The 20333-nt window shown below is 45.0% G+C and overlaps 1 protein-coding gene across 2 annotated transcripts in view; it reads right to left on the reverse strand.

Moving 5' to 3' along the window:
* Positions 1-1899: 1899 nt before the first annotated feature.
* The window catches only part of LOC147015060 (calcipressin-1-like), a 28367-nt gene continuing 9933 nt past the window's right edge, over positions 1900-20333 (reverse strand). Inside the window, exons 5-6 of one of the 2 annotated variants that reach the window (XM_085849439.1) lie at positions 5603-5762; positions 1900-3922 (exon numbers count right to left, since the gene is read on the reverse strand). In XM_085849439.1, the coding sequence (XP_085705565.1) occupies positions 3708-3922; positions 5603-5762 (375 nt within the window). In that variant the 3' untranslated portion in view covers positions 1900-3707. Of the gene's footprint in view, positions 3923-5602; positions 5763-7889; positions 8023-20333 lie in introns of those variants that run through there. The other variant, XM_085849440.1, reaches the window with a different exon arrangement.

Genomic DNA, 20333 nt, shown 5'->3' on the forward strand with positions numbered 1-20333 from the left:
CTTGACTTCTTGTACACATCAAACACTACGTCCACCCTCTCGTACCTCGCACCATAGAATTCCACCTTTGGGATGATGTCTTCTTTATCATATTCATCAAATATCTTTGAAGTGCATGGTGGTAGGGCATTGATAAGTGCTGAGCCATCAATGATGACTGCATCTCCCCTTGGTTCTCTGTCTGGGATGTTCACTTGCGCTTCAAGAATTTCAGCCAGCTGTGACTTCAAATTTTTTCAAAAAAAATTTTTTTTTTCAAAATTTGGATTTTCAAATGGCCAATCGGGCAGATTTGATCAGAAAGACCTGCAGAACAGAAATGCCAAATTTGATGCTTGTATCATAATTTGCACGATTTTTCTACTATCTACTACACTACAAACCTTTTGTACTCGAGATGGAATACAAATCTCAGTTAGCTCCCACATTAGAAGTGGTTAATGTAGTTCCCATGGTGATTGTTAATTGGCTCTCAGTAGTCGTGGTGTTGGTTAAGGTAAAGGATTCCCATCTGCTCTTTGTCAGAGCATTAGGACCCTCACAAGTTGAGAACATTTCTGTGGCTAAGAACCAACCCTGGGCAGGTCACAATGCCATCGCAGGGTGTGGAAATTTCAGCTGAGCGGCCATTGGAATCAATCCAACACCAGTGAGGGCAACACAAGGCTTTACCCACCACCAAGCAGCTCTGTCAGAGAGTGGGCAACTCCATCAGGACAATTTCAAATGTTCAGTTTCATAAAAGCCTGTCATCAATTCATTCAATGCATAAGGTCATATGTTGTGCTTCAAAAATGCAAAACCTGGGGCCTCAGAATGTGGAAAGACTTTGTGGAGGAAGTAATCAGGTACACATGCATGGAAGTCTCATGAGAGAGTTTGTGCGATATATTTTGTTGTCTAAACCAGGGGTTCCCAAACCCAGGGTCATGACCCAAACTTGAACCCCTCCCCTCAAAATCTCAGTTTTTGAGGGGGGGTTTCATGTCAAAAGCATTTTCTCTGACAATTTTTATCATAGGTACACTAGGTACCAGTATCATTTGGGTTGCGAGGCAAATGTGATTTCAAATTTTGGGTCATGGACAAAAAAGTTTGGGAACCACTGATCGAAACACACACACATATATCTATATAAAAATGATGTACTTTTGGAATGTACCTTTTGACCCTTTGAAGTCCTTTTCAGACACCCAAGACCCCAAAATACCTCTAATTATAATTAAGGTTCCAAGTTTGTTCAGACTAGCAAAAATGCCCAAGGCCGCGAAGACCAATGAAAATTTGGTGAAACGGACCAACGCCCCCCCCCCTAGTTATCTTAAACATCTCGATCAGATTCCCTCATAATCGCCTCCTTTCTCACATATAATGTCCTGTCTCCTTCAGCCACTCCGACTGGCTTAGTCTTGGGACGCCCAGAATCAATCAACATGGAAACCTCACTACAGCAGCTATGTCCTTCCTCAGATGTTCTTGAGGAAAGTCCAAATCTCTCCAGATGTTGTTGTTCAGAGAATTTGGTCCTCCTCAATGTTGTTCTGGACAAAAATGTAAGAACGGTGTGAATGATTTCCAAAAGGATGGACAAGTGTGTACACAAATAACGGACTAGGCGACCAGTGTCTGTAGCCACAGAGGACTCGTCCATGCTTTTCAAAACCATTGAAATAATTTGTATGCGTTTTGTTCTGACACACAGTTTATACCATATTGTGCAGTCATTCTCGGAAGAATGACACGACACCTTCACTCAGAAAAAAAACCTGATAAATCTTGGCCGCTCCTTAACGGTGCACTTTTGCGGTGAAATCGCCATCTTTGCAGTAATATTACAAGCAACACACGTGGGGAAGTCGGGGACGAAGCGGTCTACAAATGATTCACACTTGCCCCTGCAACATTGCACATAATACAATTGTATTGTACCTCACATGCACTATTACTTACAGTAAAGCTCAGATTATTTATTAACTTACTGTAGTATTTTAGATGAAGTATCCAAATGCAATCTCCAATTGTTCCATTCAAGGGCACCATTATATGAATCAGCGATTTCCAATGATTGATGGTGAGGCAGTCACATCTTGCTTTTCACAATTTCCGGTTGGCTGTGAAATGCTCGAATCACAGGTAGTTTTGAAGTGAAGGCATCTTTCTTGCAACATAAGTGACAAGCAAAAGTACCCGTCCCCAGTGATGGGAAAAGTTGAAGTTAATCTATCAATTTAAATTATTTCATGGACTTTAAAAAGGTTAATTGTGTTGCAGTCTTGGTTTTACTCAGAGCCAAAGCCATGAGCAACTTATACTGGCCACCGCAAAATGGTGGTGCAACATCGGGTGGCAGAGGTTCGATGTGTCTAAAAGGGCAAAATAGATATACCGTCCGACCTCCCCTATTCACGGGGGATACATTTATGAAAAAAGCCGTGAATGTCAAATCCGTGAATGTTGAGGCATTGTTTCAATAGAAAAAGGGGGGATAGGTTCTCAACGGTTTGTGATTCATGAGGGAAAATCAAAAATGCCGTGAAAAACCACCAATATGCCCACAAAGAACTGTGAAAACGCAAAAAATAAAAACAACAACGTGAATATGCCCATAAAAATGCGAAAAAACCCACAAAAACACCACAAGCATTAAAAAAACAAACAAAAAAAAGCACGTCGATACGCAAAGCAGAGAGCCGCAAATGTGAAAGCAGGTTGCATTTCATAAACCACCAATACGCGGGGTCCACAAATAGTGAATCCGCGAATAGCGGGGTCCAACAGTATTTTGAATTGTGTTACTCCATGAACATCTGTATTAAACCTGCTTTAGTCCAGATGTTCATGTTGATTTTAAAGATAACTGGAAGGGACAATAAAGCGACTGACTATATTGCATCAAGAAAAGTGAAATGAAAATGCAAACTAACCGATCAGAAGCTTTTCAAATGCAGCGTGGGAAGCAGCCGCAATAAACAGGAGACGATGAATGCATGGACAGACAACATGGTTTGCAATACATACAACTCAGAGAGGAGGTAAGATCGAAGACGTCCTGATGAAGATAGAATTTACTGTTCATTAGCAGGCCAAAATGACCATAACTCTTAAACAGCAATGGAGTTTTTTTTCTAAATCTGCAAAGTCTTTAAACTATACATCGGAATCAATTAATCTGACAATAACACTGGAGTACTTTCATCGGCCAGATTTACTTTGATGATTGCACGTGTTCTGCCTGATGGCAGATTAATTAACCAGATATGGTACACAGACAGAGCATATTTTGGGAAGAAAAAAAAATCTGTCCAGAGAATTGACTAATCCAATAGCAATAACGTTAAGTAATGACAAAAACCCAAAAGACGAGCAGTATTTTTCTTAAAATATCATAAGATGAAACAAATGTAACAGCAATGGGCCGATTGTCTGTTAATAAGAAACATCTGTGAGTCAAGCTACCAAGGACAGTGGCAAATACCTTTGATACAGTAAACCTTTAATGGATAGTCTATGATAACAATAAATACTAAAAATCAGCTCGTGTGTATCAGCAACACGACACTGCATGCTCAGCTCACCAATACCATGCAAACGTGTAGCTGGTGCATTTATCATCGTTAAATTTCTTATCCAATAGCAGGGAGGAATTACTAACTCAAGGTGAAAAACTGCAGGAAGTGAGACGGAGCATCAGACGGTGGAAGATGGAATCAGAGGTTTGAGGGAGACACCGCATGAGGCTGAGGGTGACCCGGCCGACGGGTTTGTACGATGCGTGGCCTGTGAGCAAGCGGGGTTTTCACAGAGTCTCCTTTCCACTCCTTGTCCGTGCTCTTTTTTCCCTCCGTCTCTCCATTCCCATCACACGTGTGCAGTAACACTCTTGGCGTGGTCTCCGTTCCTGGTTGTAACTCAACAGCTTCTCCTAGAGGTTGAGGAGAGTGCAGGAGATCCAGCCTTAAATTATTATTCAATGAAACTAACAACAGCTAATTATTACTGCTGAAAGAAAGAGTCATGGTGGCAAGAATATCCTTATTCAGTTAAGTCAGTCAAGAAAGAGTTTCAATTGAAAAGGTAAACCAAATATGCCAGATATCCTGCAGTCATCTGCCTATGTACCAAAGGCAAACATTAGGTTTTTTAATTTCTTATAATAAGCTCTCATATATGCGATGAGGATCTGTCAGGTAAGCATGTGAAATACCAGGAAATGTCAAGCATGTATCTGTGTTTAGCGGCTCATTTGGAAATGCAGTTCACAGTCGGAGGTACGGTGAGTCAGAGGCATCCACAAATTTCAATACCAACTCTCCTTCAGCAGACTGGCATCTGTTCACACGTTCCAACACCTCATCTCCTTTCAGGGACTGGCGTCTGTTCACATGTTCTAACACCGACTCTCTCTCAGCGGACTTGCGTCTGTTCACACGTTCTAACACCAACTCTCCTTCAGCGGACCGGCGTCTGTTCACACGTTCTCACACCTCATCTCCTTTCACGGATCGGCATCTGTTCACACGTTCTAACACCTAGTCTCCTTTAGCAGACTTGCGCCTGTTCACACGTTCTAACACCGAGTCTCCATTTGTGGACTTGCGTCTGTTCACACGTTCTAACACCGAGTCTCCATTTGTGGACTTGCGTCTGTTCACACGTTCTGACACCAAGTCTCCATTAGTGGACATGCGTTTGTTCACACGTTCCAACACCGAGTTTTTTTCAGCAGACTTGCGCCTGTTCACACGTTCTAACACCAAGTCTCCATTAGTGGACTTGCGTCTGTTCACACGTTCTAACATCTCATCTCCTTTAGTGGACTGGTGTCTGTTCACACGTTCTAACATCTCATCTCCTTTAGTGGACTGGTGTCTGTTCACACGTTCTAACACCGAGTTTTTTTCAGCAGACTTACGCCTGTTCACACGTTCTAACACCGAGTCTCCATTAGTGGACTTGCGTCTGTTCACACGTTCTAACACCGAGTCTCCATTAGTGGACTTGCGTCTGTTCACACGTTCCAACACCGAGTTTTTTTCAGCAGTCTTGCGTCTGTTTACACGTCCCCTACAGGGCCATTTTTTTTGCTTTTTGGGGCTCCTTTTGTCACGAACCCTTTGTTAGGTGAGGCAGTTACGTGGTAACATTACCTTCTGTATTAGTGTTTAATTTTTTAGGGTGTTCTTCTTTCTTTTCTTCTTTTTGCAGTTTTACGAATAGATGGGAAAGACATTTTAAACTTTCAATGGCTTTTATGACTTTTTTATTCACTTTGTTGTTTCAATACCCGACGAAACATTTAAGCTCAAAGATTCGTTTTATTCCACGACAACTACGCAACCACTGACGCTCTGTGAAATTATGGTGTACAGTGCTTTTCATCGATATGCAAGAGTGGGGAATACCGGTAGGTTATCGGTATAGATGAGTGTAGTGCATTGTACAGAAGGGAGAAATGGGAATAAAGGTCGATAGGAGACACGCACAAAGCAAAGCGAGGGACACCCTGCGAGGCGCAAAACCCAACTACGTACAAAGTCGAATAACCATTAGAAATATATCAACACTTTTATTAGTTCAAAGGATGTTAGATATTATCTGGTACCTGGACTGAGTGCGACAAGAGCACAGATCAAATCAGAATTGATCACAGGAATGGGGTCGGGACTCTGTTTCCAGCCCACAGGAGGCGAAGCCGGTGGAGAAATCAGGTACTGACGTTGGGCCGGGGGAGGAACCAGGCATGGCGAGAGGCAAACAGGAGGCTGATGGAAAGATGTCAGTGAATGGTCATATATTCATAACAAAGTGCAGCGATCATCAACACCACAAAGCATTTTCCAAGAGCTATGCTGCAGCTTCGAGTCTTGCAGCTTATAAATACTCTCGGAATTCCTACTTCCAAACTTGTTCGGTACCAACCGCAACATCCTCCAGAATCTCATCCTCTATTCCAGGAAAGCCTCTTTGTTCCAGAATTGTTCCTTATGGTACACTTCCTACTCATTCCTCTGTGAAGGTTAATGGGAAATACTCATTTTAAAATGCCTGCCGTCTTCCGATGCTCACTCTGCAATCACCAAGCATCACCCCGAATGAGCACTACGGCTGTCTTTACACTCTCATTTTCACCTATAATGTTTTGCTTTAAAGAAATGATATATGGATATCGAAAATGTACGTTGGAGCAACAAAACAAAAAAAAGAAAAATAAAAGAGAGAAAAACTGAATTAAAAGTGACACTGAATACAAGGTTTATTTACAGTGCTTTCAGAAAGTATTCACACCCCTTGACTTTTGTCACATTTTGTTGACAGCCTGAACTTAAAATAGAATAATTTTTTTTAAAATGTCACCGATCAACACAAAATACTCCATAATAACAAAGTGAAAACAGGTTTTTGGAAATTTTTATGAATTAATTAAAAAGTAGAAGGGCACTCGGTAGAGCGCATACCTCCACCGCGTAATGCCTGATCCACGAGAACATATCAGGCCCAATACATTTTTCAAATGTCATGCTATATATAGTTTTTGTACCTCTCTCTCAATGGTGAAGAATCACATTAAAAATAAAATAATTCTCGTATCCAGATCCAGATTCGGATCTTCACCAAAATCGAACCAATTCTTCCTTGTCACACACCCAACCTGTCCACCAAGTTTCGTCTGAATCCGTCCAACTTTTTGAGATATCGTGGTATGTATCATTTTTAGCGCTATCTCTCAATGGGGAAGAATCACATAAAAAAATTATCAGACCGGATCTTCACCAAAATTGAATCAATTCTTCCTTGTCACACACCCAACATGTCCACCTAGTTTCATCCAAATCTGTCTACAACTTTTTGAGATATCGTGCTATATCTCATTTTAGCCCGATCTCTCAATGGTGACGAATCACTTCTAAAATTCTAGTAGTCAGATCCGGATCCAGATCTTCACCAAAACCTAATCATTTCGTCCTTGTCACACACCTAACCTGCCCCCAAAATTTCATCCACATCCGTCCCCAACTTTTTGAGATATCCTGTACACAGACCGACAAACAGACAGAAAGGTGTGAAAACGTAACCTCGGACTTTACCTTCAGTGGCGGAGGTAATGAAAAACTGAAATGTTTTGCGTCAATAAGTATTCAACCTCTTCACTGTGACACTCCAAATTGAGCTCAGGTGTATCCAATTTCCTTTGATCATCCTTGAGATGTCTCCACAACTTGAATGGAGTCAACCTGAAGCCAATTCAATTGATTGGACATTCTTACCTCTGCCACCGAAGGTGAAGGGGGTTATGATTTCACCCCTTTCTGTCTCTGTAGAGGATATCTCAAAAAGTTGTTGACGGATCCGGAGGAAATTTTGTGGACAGGTTTGGGTGTGTCGCAAGGACGAATCGATTCGATTTTGGTGAAGATCCGAATTAGGATCTGGATACGACAGTTATTTAACTTTTAAAGTGATTCTTCACCATTGAGAGGTGGAGGAGGAGATTGGGACCATACTCTGTGCAGATCGTTGGTGCTGCTTAAGCAGTCTCCTTGGCTATTGGGCAAAATCCTGGACGGGTCGACACTCCGACACAGTATACCAGCATGCAGGCACTCATTTTGCCGAACTCGGAAGGATGACAGGCCGAGTTAACCCCACCTGGTATTAATTCAACAGCTGAGCGATATTTGAACTCAAGACCCGAGGATCCAAAGCCCACCGCCCCAACCATTAAGCCAACACCAGGCCTACCATTGAGAGATTGGGCCAAAAACGATATTGTACTGTATAGCAAGATATTTCAAAAATGTATTGGGCCTGATATGTTCTCGTGGATCAGGCATTACGTGGCGGAGGTATGCACTCTACCAAGTGCCCTTCTAGTTTCAAAAGAAACACACCTTTCTCTCCAAGGTACCACAGTTGACAGTGCAAAAGCGCCAAGTCTGGCAGAAACCGAGCACAGCTCATCACCCATCGAACACCATTCCCTCCAGTGAAGCATGGTGGTGGCAGCATCACGCTATGGGGATGCTTTTCAGCGGCAGGGAATGGGATACTTGTAAGAATAAAGGGAACAATGAATGGAGCCAAATACAGGCAAATCCTTGAGGAAAACCTGCTTCAGAGTGCAAAAGACCTTGGACTGTGGTGACGATTTATGTTCCAACAGGACAATCACCCCAAACATACAGCCAAAGCAACACTGGAATGGCTTCAGAACAAGAACATGAAAGTCCTTGAGTGGCCCAGCCAAAGCCCAGACTTGAATCCCATTGAGAATCTGTGGAAAGACTTGAAGATTGGTGTTAACCGACACTCCCCATCCAACTTGACAGAGCTTGAGCAAATCTGCGAGGAAGAATGGGAGAAAATCCCCAAATCCAGACGCCTAAAGCTGATACAGACATAACCAAGAAGACTCAAAGCTGTAATCACTACCTCAGGGGCTTCTACAAAGTATTGACTCAGGGGGTTGAATACTCATGTAAATTAGATCTTTCTGTGTTGTATTTTTTAATTAATTTGTAAAAACACGTTTTCACTTTGTCATTATGGGGTATTTTGTGTCGATCGGTGACAAAAAAATTTAAATTTAATCGTTTTTAAATTCATGCTGTAACAGCAGAATGTGACATTCTGTAGAGTTACAACCTGAATTTGAGGGGTGTGAATACTTCCTGAAGGTACTGTAATTATCCTTTACATGGTTTTCACGAATGTAAGACTGGTGTTGGCTTAGTGGTGAGGGTGGCTGGCTGGGGATCCTAGGATCCTGAGTTCGAGCCCCGTTAGCCACTGAATTAACACCAGGGGGTTGACTCAGCCTGTCATCCTTCAGAGGACAGTGAAATGAGCACCAGTGTACTGATCCCGGTGTATTCCCCAGTTAGAATAGGTGTACCATATCACTGTGTGTCGTAAGAGGCGACCAGGGTTGGCGTTAGGAAGGGCATCCGGCCATAAAACTGCCTCAAGAAGGGAACCATGATTGCATGGAGCTCGCAAAAAAGCTAGGGGAAAATGGCTGTAAAAAGGTTTTCACGAATGTGAGGAAATAATTTTTCTTTAAGTGGAGAATTATAGATTCATGCAGCACAAAGTACCACCACATGCTTGGGGGTGGGGATGGGGGATGGGGGACGGGGGGGGGGTTGAGGGTTCGGGTGCATGTTCAGAATTTAAAAAATAAATTGAGCTGAACCCCCTTAATTCTGGTGCATTAGGAAAAAACCTTTCATTCCAATAACACTGTGCACATTTTAACGATATTTTATGAAGATCAAATGAAATTCTGGACCAACAGGATGTCAAAGTGAGTGAAGGAATGTTTGTTTCTTGGAAAAAATCATGATTACGAGCCAGCTGGAAACAATTCAACTCAATTCAAAGCAAAATAAAATAAAATAAACTCCTGAGATGAATTTGAAGAGAAACAATTTAAGTTTAATTATTTCAATTAAATTTGATAACATGCTTCAGTTTTCCTGCATCTTAAAATGAAGAAAAACACCGACTCCATTTGGGAACAACCTGGGTGGGGACGGTGGGGAGATATTCGGGGAGGTGGGGCACGTACAGTGGGGAGAACAAGTATTTGATACACTGCTGATTTTGCAGGTTTTCCCACTTACAAAGCACGTAGAGGTCTGTAATTTTTTATCATAGGTACACGTCAACTGTGAAAGACGGAATCTAAAACAAAAATCCTGAAAATCACATTGTATGATTTTTAAATAATTAATTTGCATTTTATTGCATGAAATAAGTATTTCATACATCAGAAAAACAGATCTTAATATTTGGTACAGAAACCTTTGTTTGCAATTACAGAGATCAGACGTTTCCTGGAGTTCTTAACCAGGTTTGCACAGACTGCAGCAGGGATTTTGGCCTACTCCTCCATACAGATCTTCTCCAGATCCTTCAGGTTTCGGGGCTGTCGCTGGGCAACACAGACTTTCAGCTCCCTCCAAAGATTTTCTATTGGGTTCAGGTCTGGAGACTGGCAAGGCCACTCCAGGACCTTGAGATGCTTCTTACGGAGCCACTCCTTAGTTGTCCTGGCTGTGTGTTTCGGGTCGTTGTCATGCTGGAAGACCCAGCCACGCCCCAACTTCAATGCTCTTGTTGAGGGAAGGAGGTTGTTGGCCAAGATCTCACGATACATGGCCCCATCCATCCTCCCCTCAATGCAGTGCAGTCGTCCTGTCCCCTTTGCAGAAAAGCATCCCCAAAGAATGATGTTTTCTCCTCCATGCTTCACGGTTGGGATGGTGTTCTTGGGGTTGGACTCATCCTTCTTCTTCCTCCAAACACGGCGAGTGGAGTTTAGACCAAAACGCTCTATTTTAGTCTCATCAGACCACATGACCTTCTCCCATTCCTCCTCTGGATCATCCAGATGGTCATTGGCAAACTTCAGACAGGCCTGGACATGCGCTGGCTTGAACAGAGGGACCTTGCGTGCGCTGCAGGATTTTAATCCATGACGGCGTAGTGTGTTACTTATGGTTTTCTTTGATACTGTGGTCCCAGCTCTCTTCAGGTCATTGACCAGGTCCTGCCGTGTAGTTCTGGGCTGATCCCTCACCTTTCTCATGATCATTGAGGCTCCACGAGGTGAGATCTTGCATGGAGCCCCAGACCAAGGGAGATTGACTGTTATCTTGAACTTCTTCCATTTTCTAATAATTGCACCAACAGTTGTTGCCTTCTCACCAAGCTGCTTGCCTATTGTTCTGTAGCCCATCCCAGTCTTGTGCAAGTCTTCAATTTTGTCCCTGATGTCCTTAGACAGCTCTCTGGTGTTGCCCATTGTGGAGAGGTTGGAGTCTGATTGAGTGTGGACAGTTGTCTTTTATGCAGAAAACGAGTTCAAACAGGTGCAGTTAATACAGGTAATGAGTGGAGAATGGGAGGGCTTCTTAAAGCCAAAACTAACAGGTCTGTGAGAGCCGGAATTCTTACTGGTTGGTAGGTGATCAAATACTTATTTCATGCATTAAAATGCAAATTAATTATTTTAAAAAATCGTACAATGTGATTTTCAGGATTTTTGTTTTAGATTCCATCTTTCACAGTTGAAGTGCACCTATGATAAAAATTACAGAGCTCTACGTGCTTTGTAAGTGGGAAAACCTGCAAAATCGGCAGTGTATCAAATACTTGTTCTCCCCACTGTATATTTTGCGTCCTGGCTAATAAGCCCCCTTGTCTGCAGCAGGGGTCAGTAAACCACTCGCACTGCGGCACATGTTCAGGTGAAAATCGTATGCAGTCCCTCCCATCTCCCCTCAAAGGAGAGCAAGGGGGAGATCTTTGTGCCCTGACCTGACCCTGGGTCCGACCAATATGGATGCAACATTTGGTGGAGATTGGTCCAGCCTGATTTTTGCTGTGACTGACGAACATGTGCGCGTGAACGCGCCTCACCCCAACCCCTCCTACTCCCCAAGTTACGCTTTGACAGGCCCTTCTGGGTTTTTTTTTTTTGCGGAAGGGAGTGGGGGGGGGGTTGTGGGGGAGGGGTGAGAAACAGAGAAAGGAAGGGGAACAAATTTACCCGTGCGAAGTTGCTCAAGCAAAATAGGAAATTGTAATACCCTCCGCCACCACCACTAGGTGGTGCTACACGGTACACATTTACATAGAGAATGTGTCCCCCTCTGCCCCCCCCCCCAACCCTCCCCACCCTCCCAAGACAACTGGCAAAGATAAAACACCCCAATACATTAATTGGGGTCATGCTGATCCTATGTACCAAGTCTAGATGTAAATCGCCAAGAACTGTAGGAGTAGCATAAAAATAAACACACACACACACACACACACACACACACACACACACACACACACACACACACACACACACACACCCACCCCCACACACACACACACACACACACACACACACACACACACACACACACACACACACACACACGTTAGGATTTTTGCATCAATTTCTCTAGGTTGAAGAGTCCGTTCATGTGTAATTATTTTTCACATATTTATTGCAACCGCTAATTCTATTATCAGGAAATCAACACCTCCAAGTCTCATCCATTGATATTTCCGTGAATCCGATTTTCAATCAGGAACTGAACAATTATGGTGAACCATCTTGAAACTACCGCAATTTCCTCTAAATGCTGAACATTATGTTTAAAAGACGATTTGAGTTCCAGATATCATACTAGTAATGGCAGGTTAAAAGTGCACGGCAAGTCGAACAGACACGCACGCACGCACGCACACCTTGTTTAATATAGCAGGATTATTCATGTTCCTAAATTCACAGAAATGACAAATGAAGGTGCAAAGCACAACAAATATTTTGTTAAATTTCACAGCACTGAGTTTTTACTTTCCAAATCAAGCACAGAATGAAAGTAACTAATCTTAAACAACCCTTAAGAAGTGCAATTTGAACTAACGAAGAGTCTCTTCAATTCGAACAGTCGACTTGGTTTTACACTGATATATTGTTACGAATCTGGAACCCATCGTACACAACAGCCAGAGTCCTTTTAGATCAGTTATATCGGTAAGTATGCGTTTCTAGGTCGGGTCCCGTCCTATGTTTAATGGGTGATTAATTGTACGTGCACTGTGAATTATTTTGTAGTTTCGATTTTTACATCACCAACAACAACGACAACAACACTGGTCGCCACATTGTCCGTGCTCTTCAAGTGCTCGCTGGCATGCGGGTGTGTGTGGAATTCCATGCCCCAGGCGGTGCGGATTTTGCACCAAATATGGTCACGAAGCGTTTCGATCTGGCTTGGCCCAAATATGGGCATGAAACGTTTCGCTCTGGCTGCGCGCCAAATAAGGGTATGCGTCATTTTCCGCCCAATGGGCGACTCGCGGACCAGGGCCGGGGCGGTCCTTTGCAAGAAGGCGGAGCCGCGACCCGCCGTCCACCCAATGAGAGCAGGCGACGAGGGAACGGACCAAGCCCCAAAAAGCGACGGAGAATGGATTAATGATTGCATCCAGTCTGCTCGAGCGCGCTTCCATCTGGGTCAGCGGCTGACTGCATCCCGCGCATCCGAGGCGTCTCGTTTGGCGCATTACTACAAGCGGTAGACCATCTCATCACGGGAGATCACCTCGTCTCGCCTCCTCTGAGTTTGGCTGCCCTGGTCCGTTCTTTGGTGACTGGTGCTCCGGGAAGGTGCGAACGTCGAGCCGCGCGAACGCTGCCAGGTAGCCAGCACGTTCTCTTCCCTCAGCTCGTCTTCCCTCCGAGCTGAAGGGGCAATAAAGACCTTGAGGTCCATCTCTTTCTGGGTATGTGTGTGTGTGTGTGTGTGTGTGTGTGTGTGTGTGTGTATGTGGTGTGCGTGTGTGTGTGTGGGTATGTGTGTGTGTGTGTGTGTGTGTGTGTGTGTGTGTGTGTATGTGGTGTGCGTGTGTGTGTGTGTGTCCGTGGGCCCTGTCTCGAAGTAGAATTGTTTAAGGAATTGCTTGTATATTTGATTCCCTGCTTTATTCGGATAACTCTGCCCTTACGTGCTCCCCTCATCCCCTGAGTATTGTAAATAAATTCCCCTCTTGTTGAATGTACCAGCTCGTTCTTTGTCATTTCTGCCATGGTGCGTATTGGGGATTAGGAAGGCCGTTGTTGCCGTAATTGTTCATTTGGACCGATGGGCCTCGGTAACCATCCGCTCGGGCTACACACGGTTCGAGCACGGTAACGGCTCGTTCCGCTCGAGGCCCGCGAGGGTGTGAATTCCCCGGTAGCTTTTCCGCGTGGGTACTTAGGTATGTTGAAATTGGCAATTAACCCTATCCCACGCGGTCAAATTATTGGCGATTCATGGTCCTGTAAGGGGCCCTTGCCTTTCGGACTTATCCGAGGGTCACGACCTAAATTCTGGGTATTCGGTGGAGACGACTCCACTGCTCCACCTAGCGGTCGTGCTCGCCAACGATACCCGGCCCCACAACAATATATTACCTGATATACACCTGAGTTGAGGCGCAATGTCAAGTCAAGCCAGATTAAATCTGCGACTTGCTGCAGGTACCACGTAAACCTGTGCTAACCTGTTTCATGGTCAGGTGGTTGACGACTAAACAGTCTCATCCACCAAGTTTTCTGGTGAGGAGGTTGTAGGATATGGACATCCAGGAGTAAAAACAAAACGTGTCAAAGGGTGGAGGAGCTCCTTGTGAGCCAACAGCCATCCATATCTAGTGGCCAACTGTGTGTGGACATCCTCCTGCAGTTGAGTAACTGGTTTAAGGAAGTTGGTGGCACGATTTGCACTCCGGCCACCGTAAAACCCTTCACTCCGCAAAACACAAGAAAAACCACCAAGAAAATTGAAAACTCACTCCGTGGAGGTACCTCCTGTGCAGCTTCGCAGGGCAGCTCACCGGATGAAGGGATTGGGGAAAAGCCTGCATGACCCCCATTCCTTGATGATAGGAGGAAAAGCATGGGGTAAACTTCCTGGGTCAGATTGTGGTAGTGTGTGGCGGAATGGTGCTGAGGTGTCATCCACTAGACGGTGGTCTCCTTGGGTTAACCTGGGGTGGTCCCTTCGGGTGGGTGCCTGGATTGTCCTATCCCGAAGAGAGGATGATCACCTGTCTCTGTTATCATCTGAGCTCAAGTGTTTGAATATCAGAATTGCAGCACACTCTGAGGTTCGGAGACCGGATTGCGGAGAGATAATGGCGGGTGGTTACACCGACTATTGGTAAGGTCGCTCTGATTGTTACCATGTCCATGCAGTTGCTGTAGCTGTGTCTAATAAGCTGACTCCAATAATAATTGAGGTCAACGAGCATATTATGAGACTAAGGACTCGTCACTCCTTGGGTGTCGTTTCCCTGGTCTTTGTGTATTCTCCGACTGAGGCGAGTGATATCACAGTGAAGGACACATTCTATGCTGCACTCAAGTCTGTGGTTGATCAGTGCCCCAAGCAAGATACTCTTCTAGTCTTGGGGGATTTCAATGCATCGACTGGAACTGATAGGGATGGTGATGAGATGTGTGTTGGTCCCCTGGGTCTGGAACTGTGAACCAGAATACTACTAAGGCCAGTCACATTTGCCACGGCAGCCGTGGGGTCTCCAAAATCTACAGCCACTTGCAATTATACAGCGGCTGCAGTATTTCTACGGTCACACAATGTAGCAGTCACATATGTTTTTATTTTTCGGGGAGCCGCACGGCGTATTTAGAAATTGTGGAGACCGAAAACGTGGGGGTGCCGTACGGTCTTTGATTTGATGTTCCACGGTGACCTCGGGGCGTCCCTGCGGCGGCCATAGAATTTTCAAGGCAGACACAAGGTAGCCTCAAGGTGCCCGCAAGGCGACCGCAGGGGGGCCCTAAGGCGAACGTGCGGCCAGACGGACGGTAACGAGTGGGTATATATATATAACAGTTCTTTTTTTACTGAAATAAAAATATAACAGTTCAGAATATACCAGTACGTGGTGCCCCCAGAATCCGAATTTAATTCGTTCCAGGAGGCTGTTCGCATTGCAAAAAGTTCGATTCCCAAACTATTTTCCCAATAAGAAATAATGGAGTGAATTAATCTGTTCCTGGACACTAAGAAAACCCACTTTCAAGACACTTTCAACTGAAATTCCCCATGTTTAAGGTAAAATAAGATGAGTAAATGACCTTCGGTGGCGGTGTATTGTATGTAAACAGGTACAATCACCAATCCAAAGGTCCACACAGGCTCGAGCTCCGGCCTGGGTTCCGATCGCTCGCGCACTCTGCGAGCGCTGCCACCAGGACAGCTCATCAAACATGATGCACCCAGAACCACAATCACTTTCATCAAACACACCAGGCTGAGGTAATCATGGACATTCCAAATTACAACCAGTTTTTCTGTGAAATTAAATCCTTGCCCGACAGTCCGTCACACCACGTGATCAGATTGCTTTTTTGTTATTGATTAAAACACAAGATGAAAAAAAAAACAAAAAAAAACAGCACAAATCAAAGTGAAAACACGAGGTAAAGTAGCGAACGACACATGAGAGATGCTTTCACGAGGACTTCCACCGACGAACTGAATGAGCAAAGCGCAAAGATGCGGCTCGAACAGGTGGGGGAGACGCACCTGAACAAACATGAATGCCACGTTGTGTTCGGTTTTTTTAAAATGTATTCGGTTTTTAGGGCAAAATTCATTTTTCATTGATAAGAGACTACGGCAGCCACACGAATAACGCAAGCCCACCGTACGCCCTACGTACGGTCGACGTGTAACACAACTACGTCACAACTACGGCATGTCGAATTGCTACGGCCAACGTAGAAATATAAAAAGTTATAACTCTGCGTTATAATTCCACAGCGACCCCGACGTCCTGTAAAAGATAGCCAAACGGCGTAGGGCTACCCTGAGGCCACCGCAGAAACTCTGCAGCCTCCGCATGTTTCCATCAATTCAGAGGGCGTACGGCCGCCGTAGAGCAAATGTAACTTCGGCCTAAGTTCCTTGACTTTGCAAGAAGTCATGGATTAGGGAGGCTGATTCATGGTTTCAGTGCCCAAAGGTTCATCGCGAGACTTTGTGTTCCAATGCTGGTGGTGTTGCAAAGGAGAAAGACCATGTGCGCGTTTGTGGTAGCTGGAGGATGATCCAGAAGTGCAGGGTCGACTGGAATGCTCAGTTCCTCAATAATGACACAGGCTTGTTGTAGAAACTCTGAAGTTGCAGGTTAAATCTGGGAGAAAGGTACCATCCCAGCATAGGCTGGATATTGGCAAGCGCAAGGATGAGAGGGCAACTGAGGAGTTTGCGAGCAGGCTGAGTGGGGATTTGGGGGGTCTGGGTGCTTTGGGGAATTCTGAAGAGTTGTGGAGTGCCTTCAAGACCACCATCCTTGACGTTGCCGGTGGATGTCTTTGAACCCACGGAAGAGCGGAGAAAAATGTTGTCTCTCCAGGGACACTGGATACCATTGACCCGAGTCGCAGGGCCAGGCTTCATGGCAGAGCTGAGCTGTTCAGGGAGTTGCGGCGTAAAACTGTACGTGCACTGAGGGTGGACAAGGAGGCGTTTATGCAAGGAGTCTGTGAGGGGGTAGTGCATCACCTGTGGTCAAGTGATTATCGTCCTGCTTACAGGGGAATTTGCACATTATGTTCCTCCAAGCCCGTCCATCGGTGTACTACAGTTAGAGCCGAGGGTGGTGGGCTCTTAACAGAGGAGTCCGAAATGAAGGCCCGCTGGGCCGGTTACTTTAAGCGGCTGTACAATGTTGATCCACCAGCTGTGGAGTTGTATGTCAGGGGTGTTACTATCCCCATCGTTGACCCTCCGATCAACTGAGATCCACCTTCATTTGTGGAAACACAGGCTGTGGTGAACCGGTTGAAAAGGTGTAGCAACTGGGATCTGTGGTATCCATGCTGAACTTCTCAAGGCTGGTGGAAATGCTGTACTCATATCGTTGCATGCAGTTCTGTGCTCTGCCTGGAACACAGGAATCATCCAACTGACTTGAAGAGGGGCTTTGTTGTCCCTCTATGGAAAGGGAAGGGTGATCGCCAGTACTGCAACAACTACCGTGGGCTGATGGTGCTCTCAGTGCCGGGCAAGGTCTTTGCTCGGATAATTCTTGATAGGGTTCACTATCATCTGCTTGAGCATCAGCGTCCAGAGCAGTCAGGCTTTACACCAAAGAAGTCAACGATTGACCGTTTACTTGCTCTTCAAGTCCTCACCGAACATAGACGAGAGTTTCGGCAGGGGCTGCTTGTAGCCTTTGCTGATCTCTGATTCAGTGAATCGGGATGCCCTCTGGAGGATTCTTGGTCTTCGTGGGGTGCCACCAAAACTGATCAATCTGATGTCTGAACTATACTTTGATACTGAGAGTGTTGTGAGATGTCGTGATAGCATCTCTGACTTATTTACAGTTGTGAGTGGAGTTCATCAGGGGTGTATACTGCCCCCCCCCCACAATTTTCAGCACTTGCATGGACTGGATTCTGGGGAGGATGTCAGAGAGATCTAGCTGTGGTGTGTCGTTTGGGAATGACAAGATCTCTGACCTTAATTTCGCAGATGAGGCAGTCATCTTTGAGGAGACACTGGATATCCTTTTGGGAGCCCTCGAGGTGCTGAACGAGGAGTCGGAGCTGCTGGTATTCCGGGTTTCCTGGGTCAAAACTAAGATCCAGGCTTGCAATGACATCTTAGATGCTGCCATCATATCTGTACCTGTTTGTGGTGAGGATGTTGAGGTTTTGGAGAGATTCAATTACCTTGGCAGTGATGTACATGTCTCTGCTGGCTGTGAGCCAGAGGTCGACAGACATCTGGGTTGGACCTGTGGGGTTATGGATTCACTGGATCATGGGGTGTGGTGCTGTTACTGCCTGTGCAGGATGACGAAAGTCCGAGTCTTCAGGTCCTTGGTGCTTCCAGTCTTGCTCTACGGATGTGAGACTTGGACTCTGACCAGGGATGTGAGATGGAGACTTAATTCCTTTTGTACCAGGTCTCTTCAGAGAATCCTTGACTATCGCTGGTCGGACTTTGTGCCCAATGAGCGGTTGCTGAGAGAGACTCAAATGAGATTTGTTACCTGCATAGTCCGTGAGCATCAGCTGCGGCTGTATGGACATGTGGCTCATTTTCCTGACGCTGATCCTGCTCACCAGATTCTCTCAGCAAGGGAACCCCGTGAGTGGATGTGGCCAATGGGCTGAGCATATGCCACGTGGTTGTAGCAGGTTGATCAGCATCTCAATGAGATTGGGATGGGCCAGTCATCTGCCTGCGGGATGGCCAGACGGAGGCCCCTGGAGTACCAGTGGAAAGTGGATGCAGCGACGTGCTGCTCCGGCGCATGCTCCCATTCCTGACCTGACATGATATGATATACAGACGTGGTGTGAAATGGAGATTGTCCCCACAATGATACATATCTGATGACCACTATCGAAATTCAAAGATTAATGCAAACAAGACAAAGGCATGAACTACACCTTACTTACCAAAAAGAACAGAAACAATGAGGCATCGTGCCTGAGGTCCTCCTCATTCAAAAATGATCCTGCTTCACCGATCAAACCCATGGTGATGTCATCATGTTGGAATCTACTACTGAGGAAGACTACTCAACAACTTGTGGAGATCATAATAACACAAGCAGAAATTAAATCAATCAAATTTAATGAGAACATCAGCCAAAAGAAGGAGAAGCTGTGTAAGAATGTGAATCTTGAACACCACCACCATATAATGTGTTCCTTCAATAACCTCCTGGCTGCTCTTCACAATACCACCACATAAACGTGATGAGATATTGTACAAGGACATGAAACCATTCCAAGAGAATATACCCAGTTTACACAATAACCAGGTTGCTACAGACACTTATTCTGATCACTGTAAGCATAATCACAAAAAATAGACATTACCGAAAAAAAAAAAACTGCGAGACTACAATAACTGCCTACATAAGTATGTACCAAACCGTTCCTCTATGGAGGCAGACACAGCTGAGGTTGAAAATGGTCAAACTACAACCAAACTGCAGGATTTCCCTAAACTAGGGATCAACAATCTTTCCAATCATCCCCTCAGTGAGGCTGAAATAAGCTTGCTCTCGAAGTGTCTAAAATTTTGCCCAATCGCTCCACAAATAGACCAATTAAAAATGAAAGAAGGTGCAAAAGATTTCTGTCGGTGACTGATATTGAAAGCACACTTTGCTCGAGTACACACAGACACAGTACCATCAGCCTCACAACAGGCAACACCAACAAATACTCTCACAATCACCTACACCGATACCAATACACCAGAACTCACCGAATCAATACCATAAAACACCTGCACACCACGTGTCGATAATCCCCATCTACACGTCTATATGGAACAAGTGGGCAATGAAATTGAAAATGTGGCCAAAAATAGAATTCTTCACGACGTAAGGACAATCCTACAAAGACAGAGCGACAAGCACCCCACAATCTCAAACGTAATAAACACTTAGTCATAAAGCCGGCAGATAAAGGTTCTGCCGTTGTCATTGTCCACAATTGATTACATTGCAGGAGGTAATCGCTAGCTACATGGTGGTACCCGCAAAGAGCTTCCATCCGACCCGACCCGTCTACATCTCGAAGAGGTTAAAAGGGTAGTTAACTCCATTCAGGCAGATGAAGTCATTAAATCTCGCTTGGTTCCGAAAGACCCTCATTGCCCTGATATTGATTTTCTTCCTAAAGGCGATGTCACACCTTGACGATTTAGCCAGCCTATGCCGACTTATGAAAAATTTGTCTAAAACGTTGGCACACGTCGAATACGTTATGGGTAAGTTTGTAT

This window comes from Eptatretus burgeri, chromosome 12, assembly GCF_056783735.1.
Source record: "Eptatretus burgeri isolate ZD-2024b chromosome 12, Ebu_testis_v1, whole genome shotgun sequence".
NCBI classification, from domain to species: domain Eukaryota; kingdom Metazoa; phylum Chordata; class Myxini; order Myxiniformes; family Myxinidae; genus Eptatretus; species Eptatretus burgeri.